The 13956-nt window shown below is 43.9% G+C and overlaps 1 protein-coding gene across 2 annotated transcripts in view; it reads left to right on the top strand.

Annotated features, from left to right (window-relative positions):
* Positions 1-1737: 1737 nt before the first annotated feature.
* SALL3 (spalt like transcription factor 3) overlaps positions 1738-13956 on the top strand; it is a gene marked incomplete at its 3' end in the record, with an annotated part of 20053 nt that continues 7834 nt past the window's right edge. For both annotated transcript variants that reach the window (XM_080610913.1, XM_080610912.1), the window contains exon 1: positions 1738-2323. In XM_080610913.1, coding sequence (XP_080467039.1) covers positions 2245-2323 — 79 coding nt within the window. In that variant the 5' untranslated portion in view covers positions 1738-2244. The remainder of the gene's footprint in view (positions 2324-13956) is intronic.

The raw sequence follows: 13956 nt of genomic DNA, 5'->3' as shown, positions 1-13956 counted from the left end.
GATCGCAAGGGCCGCTAGCGGAGCCCCCCGCCTCAAAACCCCACACGCACACCCATGCGCGGAGCTGCGGACACTGCGGGCCGCTGCCCGGTGCAGCTCGGTGCGGCGGCGATCGGCGACGGCGGGGTACATCCTAGCGGCGGGTCCCTGCCATGGGAGCCCGGCTGGCCCCGGCGGAGGGGGAGGTGGGCAAGGACGGAGACGGGAAGCGGCAACTTGCGGCTGCTGCCGGGGAGCAGGATCTGCTGCGCGGCGGCGGAACCGCCCGCCTCCCCGGGGGACGGACGGGGCGGGAGGGGACTCGGCGCAGCGGGACGGGGAGGGGGAGGCTCGGCCCGGCTCCACGGCAACCGGTAACGCGATAGAGGGAAAGCGGGGGGGAGGGAAGTATCTCCCTTCCCCCCCCCCTTCACTTTTACAAAAAAAGGGGGGGCCTGGGAGAAAAGCCGCTGTTGGGAAAGTGCGTGCGGAGAGAGAGGCTCGGCGGCGGCGGGAGCTGATCGGGCTGCGGGGCTGGGGCAGCCCCGGAGGCAGCCCCGGCAGCGCGGCGCGGGAGGCGGAGGAGGAGGAGGAGAGTAGGAGGAGCCGCCGTGTGACCCGCACCGCTCCCAAACTTGAAAGTTTATCTGCCCGAAATCGAGAGCGGCCGCGGTGCGCGCACCGCTCCTCGGCACGGAGCGGAGGCATCGACCGGGGGAGCCTCCGCGCTGGGAGCGGCTGCCGGCGCCGCTGCGAGCGAGGCGAGGCGAGACGAGGCAGAGGAGGGGGAATCACCCCTGCGACAGCAACAACAGCCACCCCCCACCCCCAAATCTGCGAGAGGATCGATACTGTTTGCTGGAGACCAAGGACTTGCTCATCGGCGCACACGAGAGACCGCTGTCATTAGCTAACAGGACACACGACTGAGCCGGGGGGGGTGGGGTGGGGGGGAGGGCGAGGAGTGTCACAAAAAGTCATTACAACCTGAGAGAGAGAGGGAGAAAGAAAAAAAAACTTCCTACCAATGGACAACAGGAAGTGACCACCACCACCAACGGGGAGTCTCTGCTTGGAGAAAGAAGCTGCAAGACAAAGAAGAAGGAAGGAGAGGTGAAAGACAAAACTGCCCAAGGTCTTCTGCGTGTGCGTGCGTGCGCTTTCGAGAGAGGAGAGAACAAAAGTCAGCCGGGAAGGGGAGACGGAGAAAGAGGGACGGAAAAGGAGACGGGATGGAGGAAGAACTAAAGACAAGCATGTGAAGAGCAAGGGGGGAGAAGAGCGCAGCAACACACACGCACACAGAAAAGAAAGGAAAAAAGCAAAAGCATACACAAAAGTTTCTTTTCCTCCTGGGAAGAAATTACTCACACAGAGAAATCAGATGCCTTGCAGATCAACTTCTGGAGAAAGAGAGACGAAGAGGAGAGGACGCAGAGTGATGTGAAGAAAGAAAGGAGGAAAAAAAACCCAACCCAAAACCCAGAAAAGAAAGCAAAGAAGCCGAAGCAGAGCAAAAGAAACTGAGAGCCGGGGGGGGGGGGGGGGGGGGGGAGAGAGAAAGAAAAGCGAAGATCGTGACCTCCCCCAACAAGTGAACCTTGCACATATGTTGTGTAAAGTGTGTGCAAAACAGAGCCCTCCTGCGTGGTGCGTGTGTGTGTCGCTGCCGCCGCCGCCGCTGCTGCCGCCGCCGCCGCGCCCGGTGCCTCTTGCAGGCGGCGCTGCCGGTGCCGGGGAGACGCATCATTTGGCGGAGCGAAGCGGCTAATTGCGGAGCCCCGTCCTTCATTTACATATGCAGCCTGAGTCCGCTGGAGCCGCGCCAATCCGCGCTCGCCCCCAGCACCATTAATCGCCATGCATTATTCACAATCATAATTACCGAGCCCCATGCGCGCTCCGCGCAGCCGCCCCAGCCCGCCGCGCACACCCCGCCGCACCGCGCACACCCCGCCCGGCTGATCCCCCGCTCGCTCGCCGCTCACCCGCACTCCCTCCCAGTTTGGTTGGCTGGTTTAGCGCTGCCTTTTTTTGTTTGTTTGTTTGGTTTTTGGTTTTTTGTTGGGTTTGTTTTTTTTTTTTGGTTGCGTTTTCTGTTGTTTGTTTGATTTGTTTTGCAACTCGACTTTTTATTTGCGAACAGTTATTTGCAGCCCCCACTCCTCCTCTCCCATTCCCTCGTTCCCAATTCCTCCCCCCTTTCCACCTCCACGTCGCTGATGCCTCTGCAAAAAGCAGAGTCAAGACGGCTCAGTTAGCAGCATGTCTCGTCGAAAGCAAGCGAAACCCCAGCATCTCAAATCGGACGAAGAGCTGCAAGCGGAGGTAGTTTCTGAGCACGGTAAGGGCTTTCGGCGCCTCTTTCTCCTTCTCTCTCTCCTTTTGTGAGTGTGTTTCCGATGGAGATAGGTGGATTTATGGTGATGGTGAACATGGGAGCGCAATTACTCTGTCGCGGGAGAATGGGAATTAGAGCAGCTGGGGGAAGAGGCAGCGGAACTGAGAAGTTAGCAGTTTAGCCAAGTTTTTGCAGCCCACCCCCTGACTAACCATCGCTTCCCGCAGCTCCCTCCTGGCCTCCCGAGCGCTTGAATCGCGGCTGGGCTCGGCGGCGGGGCCAGGCCCTCCCTCGGGCAGCTGCAGAGCGGCAATCCGGAGCTGCGCCTTCCTCCTCCTGTCCGCTGTGCATTTTTTGGGGTTCCCTTTTTTTTCTCCCCCGCTGGCAGCTCGCAGCGGGCAGGAGCCATGTCCCCCCCTTCCTCTCCGCCGGCAGGAAAGTTGGGGCGGCCGGAGCCGGGGTGTCCTGCCAGGGGCTGCGGGTCCCGGAGGTCCCACGGGCGGGGGGGTGTAGGGGCCCGGTGCCCCCTGGGCAGCCTCCGCGCGGCCGGTGCCAGGGGCTGCCCCGCGCCTCGGGGAGGAGCGTTTCCGGGCAGCCCGCTGGGTTTCGGGCTGTCCCGGCCGCTGCCCCCTGTTGCTCGGCGGGCAGGGGACCCCGGCAGGAGCGGGCAAGGCCAGCGGAGCCGACTGCGTTATTTTAGAGGAGGCTGAGCAGCAGCTTTTCGGCTCTCCCCCACCGTGCGCCGCCTTTCCCCCTTCGCTTCCCGGCTGTGCTGCGACTGTAGTTATCATCAGTGATGGGTGACACAGAGTGCCACCACCGCCAACAGCCCCTGTCGCGCCGGCTGCAGGCAGTGGGGAAGGGTTGTTTTCTCGTCCATCCGCCATTCCTCGCTCCCTCCCCACACGCAGGCACACGCACACTTGCATCTGGGCTGCCCGGGCTCCTAGTGAACAAGTGTCCAAAGCAGGAAAGATTCGGGCTGTAATCGCTCCTTATTTCCACTTTGCTGTATTTTGTTTTCGAGGAAAGGCCTGCAGGATTTTTTTTTTCTTATTTGTTTTTTATTTTATTTTTTCTGACTTTTAATTTCCTGTGTAATCCTAGTCTTTGCAGTGTGCAAAGGCATGCTGCAGCCCAATCTCACTTTTCCTGGGCTAAGTTGAGAGCTTCCACTTGAAAGTTTTTCTTTTGCTCTTTGCGCAGAGCCCACTGCTTGCTTAGTTCCTTGCACAAGGTAGTGAGAGCCCCAGTGTTTTCTGCTTTCTGTGTAGGCCCCTCTCTCCACTGTTTTCTCTCCCCACCCTCCCCTTCAAAAAGAAAAAAAGTCATTCTCATGCTTCAAAACTATAATGACTTTTAAGTTGCATCTGTGGGGAGAGAAAGGCAGCAAAGTTGAAGGAGGATTTTGACTATTGTATCTGAACTTTACAGCCCTGAAGCTTAGGGCAGCGTGAATCCACTTCATCAGGTTAAAACATCTGTCAGACTGGCAAACCGTTAAGCCTCCTGCTCCTTCCCAGGGTATTTGGGGACCCAGGGAGCGAGTCCCACACTGGCCTGGGCTGCTGAGGGGCTAATGCCCCTGCTTCAGGAAAGCACACTTGGGTGTTGACAATAACAGACGCACACAGAAATGCTTCCCTCTGTCACAGTGGAGGAGCAGAGCAGTGCATTTTCCACATTTATTTTATTCCTTAGGAAACAGTGGTCGTGTAAAAGCAACTAATATAGGCAAGCAGGTGAGAATTAGTATTTTATCATGTAAACAAGGTTTGTTGAGCTCAGTCTCTGTTGGGGTGGGACCTAGGTCTAAGAATTTATCATTAGCATTCTAAACTTTTACATGCTCTGAATCCATTTCAGCACAGAAAAACAAAACCCCACAAGTTCATTATGACACTCCTGGTGAGTTAATAAATTAAAAAAATATATATAATTGTTAAACTAGCTTTTTGTTTTGTTTTGTGAATCTTATCTATGTAGCCATGTCACCCGAGATTAGAACAAGAGATATGCTAAAAAGAAACGCTTGCATATGGTGGGTAGATTAAGGACAAAGAATCTTTTTGTCATGGAAATGTTTTTTTTTTTCCCCTTTTTGGGGGGGTTTTGTTTTGTTTACTTCATCACATAGAATTTCTCACACTTGGTTTGTTTTGTATTGCCCTCAATGACTACATGATCAAATGAATGGATTTATTTCTGCCGAATGAGAAAGACAGTCTTTCCATCAAAAGGACTACATTGCATCCCAGTGAGGAATTTTAAAGCGTTATTATTGTGGTCCCTGAATAGCACAAAGTCGGCTTTCACAGCAGCCCTAAAATGCAACAATGTAAATACTTTTCAGCCTTAGAAGGCTGTTATCAAAATGTGCTATGTTTCCTTTTATTAAACATATTTTAATTAATAGAGTGAAACCCTTCATAGTTAACAATTAACAAGCTAAAGTAGTGCTGTTGGGTTTGCACTACATTTGAGAAACGCGAAAGAGGTGGAGGCAGGATACACGAGCAGAGGGCTATCTAGCGCACATTAGTGTAATGTAAATCATTTACATGTTATATTAGGAAGCCTAACGATTGCTATACTGCAAGCAATTTTATAGGCCAGATATAATGAGCGCTCCAGATCTCGTGAATTAAAGCACTTCTTGTCAAGTCACTGTTCTTCGTTTCTGTTCATAGCTGTAATCAAGATATTGCTACAGCTCCTGAACGTATTTTGCACCAGGCCAAAAATAGTTTGCACTGTGCAAGAATATTTGTCGTTTTTAGAAAGCAAACTTTTCAAGCAGTATTATTTGGTACATGTGGCCTTTCCACTAATTTGGCTGTTTTATCTTCAAAAATGTAAGCTGTTGTTAACACAAGATTACACAAATGAAGCTTATTATTTATTTAATGGAATTGTGTTTAATATCACCTCAAAATAGATTCTATTAAGTGAAGCTTTTAAAAATGAATGTCCCATAAGCATAATCCTTGGAGTGGAGGGACACTCATAGTGGCAGAGAGAAGCCTGGCAGTTTGGGAAGCAGAATGGAAGATAAACATTAGGCCAGATTTTAAGTTGACTGGTCTCACCAGAACTTTCATGCTAACATTACTACAGAAGTTTAAGCATCAGAACAAGCAATTTTGTAGCCAGCTTGGGGTACAGCACAATACAAATGCATTCAAACAGGGCAGTGTCATGATAGTGAGAAACTGTTAGAAATCTGAAGATAATTAGCAATGTCATCAACCACAGATTTACACTCAAAATCATTTGAAATTATTTGTTGAAAGTGAAATGCTAAAAACAATTTTTTTAATAATTTTGAAAGGAAGTATTAACAAAACAGCTGGTGGTGATACTTTACTTGAATAATTGCATTGTAGAAGAGTGAACAAAAGATACCTCTTAAAAAACCCCAACACTTTGAGGTTACTAAATTAGAAGATATGATTGAAATAATTTAAAACCAGCAGCAACAGGACTCAGATGACTGCCTGTAGAATACAATAATCTCAGTTTCTCAGTAAATGTAAAGCATTGTAATAGCTGGAATTACATTTCTAATACACTTGCCTAATTCAACAGATTACATATGTATCAGAATAAGAGGCACAATGCACATGCTTCAACTCTGATTAATTTTTATATTAAGCCACGGATATAGCATTTGTATTTTGAAAGTAGGGATAATAAAAGGGTTTTTATTGTAATGCTGAAAAGTGATTTTTGGAGCGTGCAAGTGAGATTCTGGTAAAGGGTGATGACAAATGAGGCTTTGGACTTTTTCATGCGAAGTTTCTGGCAAGGATGTATCATTGTTTAGTCTGAGGTAGAAGGGATACCTTGTAGTGAGCTGTATAACAACAGTTTTCTAGTGTGCCATTTGCAGTGGTTTTTTTGAATACTGGATCTGCTTCTCTCCCCACTCTTACACAGCATGGTCTAAACTAATGGATCTTTTTCATCCTGGTAAAGTGAGATTGGGCTGTGCAGTTTTGAGCAGTTTGTGACTGCTCTCATTATTCTTCTGGAGTGTGTACACAGACACACATGCTCCACTACAGCTACGACACAGTTTGCTATGGAGCAGCCAGCTTCGTGTGCGTGTGCTCACTCTATCTGCATGTACAGAGGGGAAAAACAAATTTTGGAGGGACATTCCTACATACGAAATAGAGGTTGTTCCACATCAGTTAGACACTATTGCCTTTAAAACTTGAGAGGTCACAAGCAGCTCTCAGTAAACGTAAAACTTGGGTGATTTTTTGCAAGTTTTTGTTCTGAGGCAACTGTTTTGGAAAATAAAGGCCAAATAAGTATTGCTACGAATTGTCCCTTTGCTAAGAAATGGTAATTGAAACTTTGTATAAATAGTTTTGCTATTACAGTAGAGACTTAGCATTCGAACTCAGTAACATCTGTATTTGTATAATTTTTTAATTACTCAGTTTTTAACTGTATTACCAATAGGGAAACATTTGGAATAGTAAGGAAACTACAACAATCAGCCAATTTGCTGATACATGTGTAACAATGAACGTAGACAGAACTGGGTAAGGTTTTATCTTGTGGTGCTGGTCTACAGCAAGTCTTACCATCTCCTGAGGTAGATATTAAAGCTGTTTTTTTTTCGGAGTGGGAGGAAGGAAATTTTGAAAGGTGTTGCTTTAAATTCTGTATAATTAAGTCATTAATATGCATACATTTAGCTGTTGAAAATTACTTCTCCTTGCCTAAGAAAGAGGGAAAGCTACAATTCAAAAAATGGGTGGCACTAAAAAAAGGTAAAAATAATAACAAATATTAGTGCAATTTCTGAAAAATAGTTTGAGTCCTGAGAAGATTTTGTGGATATCTTTCCTTCATTTGTTTTGTTGACTGTCAAACCAGGGCAGACATATCTGTTGACTATCCATCAAGCCAGGACATGAGTCAGTCACTTTTGTTGATAATAAACCAGGTCTGACATGACATTAAAATAGTCAAGTACTGACACATTTTCCAAAACAAAGCATGTAAAAATAATTTCCTTCATAATATTGCATTTGTAAAAGCAGAGCAATTTGCTGTTTTTTTGTTTTTTTTTTTTTCCAAAGGAAGCATGAGTAAATCTAGTTCCAGCAGTAAATTTTTATTGAATTGTACATTTCAATGTAAAGGGCCAGAATCCTGTTTCCTGAGCCCTCTTAAAATATTCCACTAAATGTAGTGAGGGTTTTCCGTTAATTAAAAAAAGGAATTTAGGTCAAAATATACTTTTAGGAGCTGGTTCAGTTCTAGAGCTGTTGGACATAGAGTACATTTCTTCCCAGAATTGGAAAAGCCAGAAAAATAATTGTTTAAAAGGGCGATAGAAACCCATAATGAAACATATTAAAAAAAAACGTGTTTCTTTTAAGTTGAAAAGTGAAAAGACAGCAGACTAAAGAGCGGGGTTTTTAGATATACTTGCTGTAGTTAGGGCACACAAAGTGAGCATACTTGAATTCAAACATTTATTACGGGGTAAGCTAAACCTTTAAGAAAGATCCTTTCTGAAACTCTTGCTGACAGTCTCTAATACTGGGGTGGTGGTGCCCTTCACCACTCCCCCAAAAAATTTGGACCCTGTCACTAGGCGAGAAAGAAAAATCCACAAAATGTCCAAACTTTTGGCACAGAGAGTGAGGCACACCAAAATATTTGGGAAGAAAGGCTGTTAACCTCCCCCAGCCAGCCAGGGTGGGTGCATGGGGTGTGGGTGCAGGAGGCACAAGTGAGTGCTGCATGGGTGGGTGCTGCCCTGTGTGGTCGCACAGCGGGCTGCTGCCGAAGCTCAGCCTGCATCCCGGGGAGGAGGTGGGATTGGAGAGTGCCAGAAAGCTTCCCCAGGACTCTCCCTGAGGGTGAGTAGTTAGAAGTGCTTTGACAAGGCTTGCTGATTTAACCTTTGCCTGCTTTGCCCTGCCAGGGGTGGCCACTAGATGTCAAGCTCATAATACAATTAGTACATCTGTGCAGTTGACCTTGGCAGCACGGCTTACCACTGTTCTGTTAAGTGTTAACACTGAATTTGAGTGTTAACTAGAGATCCCTCTGAGTTTGCTACATGCTGTACAGCTTATCAAATGCCCATCTAGTTCAGCACAAGTGTTTACAGTTCTTAAAGGAGGAAAAAGGTTTCCTTTTGTGAAGCCCAGCATCTTGAGCTACTTAATTAACCCTGCAGGTGCCGCAGTATTTTTGTTTCAGTTAATCAAAAGCGACTTGTTCTCCAGTGTTTCAGGAGACCCCTTCTGCTGGTGCCATCTGATAACTTTGTTTTATGGTTTTGTTGGTGTAGTAATGTCCCCAAAACTGCAAATGATGAAAGCTAATTAATCTGTTCAGATCTTTGTGTGCTTTGCTATCCTGTGCAATACTGCAGTACAGGGAACGGGTAAAGGAGCAAAATGACTGAGCTGCGCAGTTGACGTTGGAACACTCTTGGTTTGCTTTTTCAAGCACTCCTGCGCATGAGTAATTTTACTCAAAGGAGTAGTGCCATTGAGTCCAGTACTTGTAAGCTCAGTTTTGAGATGTGTAGGAGATGCAGGATTGGGTCCTCACATTGGCTTCTCTTATTGTGAGCCTCCAAACACAAATTTGTCAGCGTTTCTGTGGTTGTTCGGACAGTGGTTGGCTTCATTCTGCAGAGTTACATAGTTGAAGATGTAGTTAATGATACACTTTTTAAAATAGGAAATCCATGCAGAATATAGTGTTCTGCTTCTTTCTTCTAATTTACTTGTTTTGGTTTGTTTTTTCAATGTCTTTTACATGTTGGCTATGTTAGAAGCATTGACCTCAATTTTTTATTAGGTTTCCCCATGAAACTTGATGCGTTCCAAATAAACTTAGCTCCTACAAACACCAGCGTATTTGTACACAAATTCTACCCAACCCAGAATTAATGTATAGATATGCTATAACAGCCAACCAAATAGCTGTTTAGATAATTTTGAAAAACATAACACAGGTCTTATTTAATGCAATATCTTGCACAGATATTCCAAACAATTTGTGAAGTTTGCATCTGTTCCACATCTGCATACACGTAGAAAGGTGCCAGTGTTCGAGGTAATGAAGTGCTTCACTGCACAGATTAGAAACTGCAAATGCTTCTAACAGAATACAGTTAGTGCCTGTGCCACAGGTGGCTGTTACTTAACAAATTCTGAGATTTAGGCTACTGAATAGATCAAACCGAGTGTGCCAGATCAGTGCCGAGGTTTGCATAGCAAGAGTGCCCTCCACTGTTCAAATCCGTACTGACAGCTTTTGTGGGCTGAGAAAAAGGACAGAAAATTTTTGAGTCTGGAATTTCTTCTACATTGTTAAACACAGTAGGGGTCTCTATTTGTCTCCTCCTGTTTCACAGCTTGGGCTCAGTATGTGATAATTCATCTTTCTTTATGGGATTCAAAGCTATCATAAAGAGTTAAAAAGAATTAATTTGCAAGAAAATAAACGTGTTCTGACAATTTAAGAAAACTTTCTTTAAAAGCTCTGTCAATTGTAAGAGATTATAAAGCTAAGGAAAAAGTAATACTGTTCTTCTCAAGGATCAATACGATGTTACAAGGCTGCTATTTCCAAATGAATATGATTTTGAAAACAAATTTATGGAGGCTTAAAATATATTTTTGTTAATTTATTAAAACTGTGCTTGGGGAAAAGTAAATTAGTGTATTCTGATGACAGGAGTAGTAAATAGTTGTCCTGTATGGGCTCGCTGTTCTCAGAGTTCTATTTATAATATTGCTTGGTTAAATATACAAAAATGCTGTGAGCTGCACTTTGAAATGATTATTGGATTTGCATGTGAGAGCATTTTATACATCTGTCTTCACAGTTAGCAGACATTTTCTCTTTAGCTGATGTTAACAAACACATTTTTTTCTGAAACTCCTTCACAGTTTGTACACTGCTTTTCAGTGGAAGATCAGTGTTGCTTTCTTTTTTCTTCCTGAAAGAAATTCCTACATTTAGAAAACATTTAAGTCTTGATAAGTCTCAATTATGCAGCTCTGAATGTAGACATAATAGTAATTCATGCAACACTTTTCCATGCTTTCATTTGTATTATTGCACAGAGTCTAAAAAGAAGCTTCAGAAAAAAAATATTCACACATTTGTTGGATTCCTTTACAAGACACTTTTGTTTGAATGCTTCAGGAAGGTATCAGCAATCCGAAATAGATGAAAGCCTAAAAAATGTCAGAATTGACATGGTTTTATTCAAGTGTCTTATGAATCATATATGAATCATACATAATTTTAGGATTCTGTTATACAGATTAGCAAATACAACTCTGAATTGTCAGAGAACATGTGATTGTAATAGTCCTTACTTAAACATAACTGAAAAGGTGATTTTCAGGTCATTTACAAGTACAGTACTAGAAGTGATTTAAGTTGAGACAGAATGGAAGGATTCTGGAGGGCAGATGAAATACAGTGGTCGGTTGGCATTTTTCCAGACTGGAGTAAAGGGGCATTTAATAAACAGCATATGTTTTCAGAATTAACCTGACTAGAATGTGATGTTTCATTTCAGTCTGTTTCACAAGAGTAGATGGCAGTGTTTTTGAAGCATCCATTTGTTATGTTTTCCCTTGCACAGCATGCAATAGGCTTTGCTCTTACAGAGCAGAAAGACATGTGCCTGTGGTAAAAATTTGTAACTAGTAAAGCCAGATTTACAAATTCCGCATGTGTTGTAGTCAGAAGCTGTGGCAATTTTTTCTCAGCTCTACCCATTTCCTAACGGTGACTGAAGGACCCATGGCACCCTTTCATCCCTCTCCCTTTCTCTTGGACAGTGAGAAAGCAGGCCAACACCATCCTCACTGCAGCCATGCATTGCTCCAGCCTGAAAAGCTCTTGGTGGGTACACTTAGGGAAGGTGGCAGAGCAAAGCCACCCGGCATCAAGCCCTCTCACCCCCTCACTGAGTCAGCAGAGCACCTGAGCCGCTTCAGGTATCACCATCCCAAAGTGACTTTCTCAAAACACCTCCGTTTGAATTTCTGTGAGCTAATTTTAGGGACGGACCCGAGTGACAGCACTGTGCTGGAGGCACCTCAGCTCGGTGGGTTGGTACCTGCTCAGGAGCTCACCAGGAGTACCGTGTGAGAGATGCTGCCTGCAATTTTTCACCCGTTTTCATAGGGTAAGCTTTATGTGCTGCAATTCATCTTGCATCCCGTAGCAGCTTCAGATTAGTCTGTTAGCTGTTAGACTGCTAATGAGAAAAAGAAAATAACTGAGAGGTTATTAGTGGCTGAGATCCTGACTGCTTGACAAAACTCCCATTCAACACCTTTTGTGTAACTAAGAACTGCAAAATCCAACTCATGTCTGTAAGATTAAGCAAGTGCTCGATTAATTCCCCCAAAGACCTTGAAAATTTTTACTGCACCACATCCTCACTGTTACAATAAAAATGCTTGTTTTTATTCAGGAGAGATAAAAGAAAAAAACATGAAATCATTCCATACTTAATGGATTTAATCACTTTGTAATATATCAGAAAATGGATGCAAGCTATAAAACGTAAGAAAACATGGAAAAATTCTGTGTTTTCCTGTAATAGATATATGCTGTTACTAAAATGGACTTATATTTTAGCTTCATATTTAAACACTTAAAATTTTTAATAATCTGGATAATATTTTGGTATTGCTTTCTGTCAGTTAGGAAGTGATTGAGCATCAAGAAACAACAAAAATACCCTTTCATGTGGAGGAGGCGTATGCTTTTAAGCTTTATTCCCTGTTGAAGTCAGTGAGGACTTCCACTTCAAAAGCAACAATAAATGCATTAGTGCTTTCATATTAAACAGTAATTCTGAAAGAGATGCTGAAAACCTAATTTGTGAAATACTGAGACCCTGTTCATTTCTCCAGTGCACATACATATATTAAAAAATACTTATCAGTCATCATTTTCAGTCTTGCTTTCTTCCCCTCTGGAGTGCTTGTTTAGGGCAAACCACAAAGACTGCTCTTTGCTTGAATAGTTCATACTCTTCCAATCCTGTTAATTTCAGTGGTGTCTTAATATGAGCAAAGGCTACTCATTTGAGTAGGAGTTGTTGAACTGAGCCCGTAGTCTGTTGTTCTGTGAAACATCTTGGTAGCATCTGTGTGTACCATCAGCTATGGGAAAGCAGCATTTACTTCGGTGCCACCTGTGTCATCTCCTTACTTACCAGTCTGAGAAAGAAGCGCTGACGGACATCAAACTTGTTTGATTTCTTAAGAAGTGCCAAAAGAATGTATTCTAAATGGAAAATACTGTGGTGGGGTTCTTTGTATGTCTACTTTAAAGTTGATTTTTTTTTTGGGAAAAAAACTCCAAAACTTTAATGACTCTCCAGCATCATTATCTAAAATATTTTTCAAAAGCAGTTCTTGAATATTTCAAGGCAAAAATGAGATTAATGTACTTGGACTACTAATTTGAAAAGTATTCTCACTATTTTTAAGGCTGGGGAGTTGAGAGAAAGAGGAATGCAGAACAGAGCTGTAGGTCCCTGGTTAATAGGGTGCAAGCCTGATCCCCCTGAGATAGCACAGAACTGACCCTCTGTTTCACTGAGAACAGAGCTAAGCACTGATCATCTGCAAAATACCTATACTGCTGTTTTCCTCTTGTACTTTTTCATAGGTTGTATTTCAGATGCAGACTGCTGCTTCTTTGAGTTTATAAATTTGTACACTAGGCTGGTTATTATCTCAAAGTGCTGAAAAGGTCCACACTGATCTCTCCTGGCAGTGGGCATCAGAAGTTTAGGTTTCTATTGTAAGCTTATGCACTATATGTATACGTTTTGACATTTATAGATCACGAGACTGTCTTCTAGTGCAGAAAATTACACCTGTTGTGATTGTAAATGCTCGCATTTGGACTTGGTGATTACTGTACAGTGTCTGAAATAATTAGCTTGCTGGTGTTTGATCAGCTCGTTCTAGATCAGAGGACAGCCATATTTGAATGGCTGCATTGCCTGAATACATCACTAATTACTTAAGTCTTTTGTGCAAGGTTTGTTTAGAGAAAGCTTTCTTTAAACAAAATAATAGCAATATATAGCTAAAAAACTGGAAGAGGAGCCGTGCAGTTTGCAGCTTCTTTTAGAAGTAATCCTCCTTTGCAACCATGCATTAATAGTAGAAGTAGCAGTAGTAGTTGTAGTGGTAATAATATTAATATTATATACTAGTAGTAATAATAATAGGCAACTATTACACAGGTTGCCAAGGTTTGTAAATAAGCACTGGAAGATATTCTCAGTGAAAGCGTTGGGAGTGACACAGTGCCTCCGTGCAGGGCCAGTACTACCAACCAGGGAACTTGGCAGATTCTGAGGATCAACCCCCCGACTGTAAAAATGTAAATCTGTAGCGTGAATAAGGATTTGTTTGAGTTGTCTTAGTTGGGAAAGACTCTGGAGAGAGGCAAGCGTGTTGGTGCCTCGCTGGTCTGTACTCTGCATGCTTTCACAAAGCGAAAGATGAAGTACACCTGAAAATGTGTTTTGGAAGCCTGCTTTTTTCACTTGCTCTTTTTGGGAGGCTTTAGGCTTTCAACATAGGCTTTAGGATGCT

The sequence above is a fragment of the Psittacula echo genome, assembly GCF_963264785.1.
Source record: "Psittacula echo genome assembly, chromosome: 2".
Classification (NCBI taxonomy): Eukaryota; Metazoa; Chordata; class Aves; order Psittaciformes; family Psittacidae; genus Psittacula; species Psittacula echo.
The sequence above is the reverse complement of the archived record's forward strand: the minus strand, read 5'-3'. Positions and strand labels throughout refer to the sequence as shown.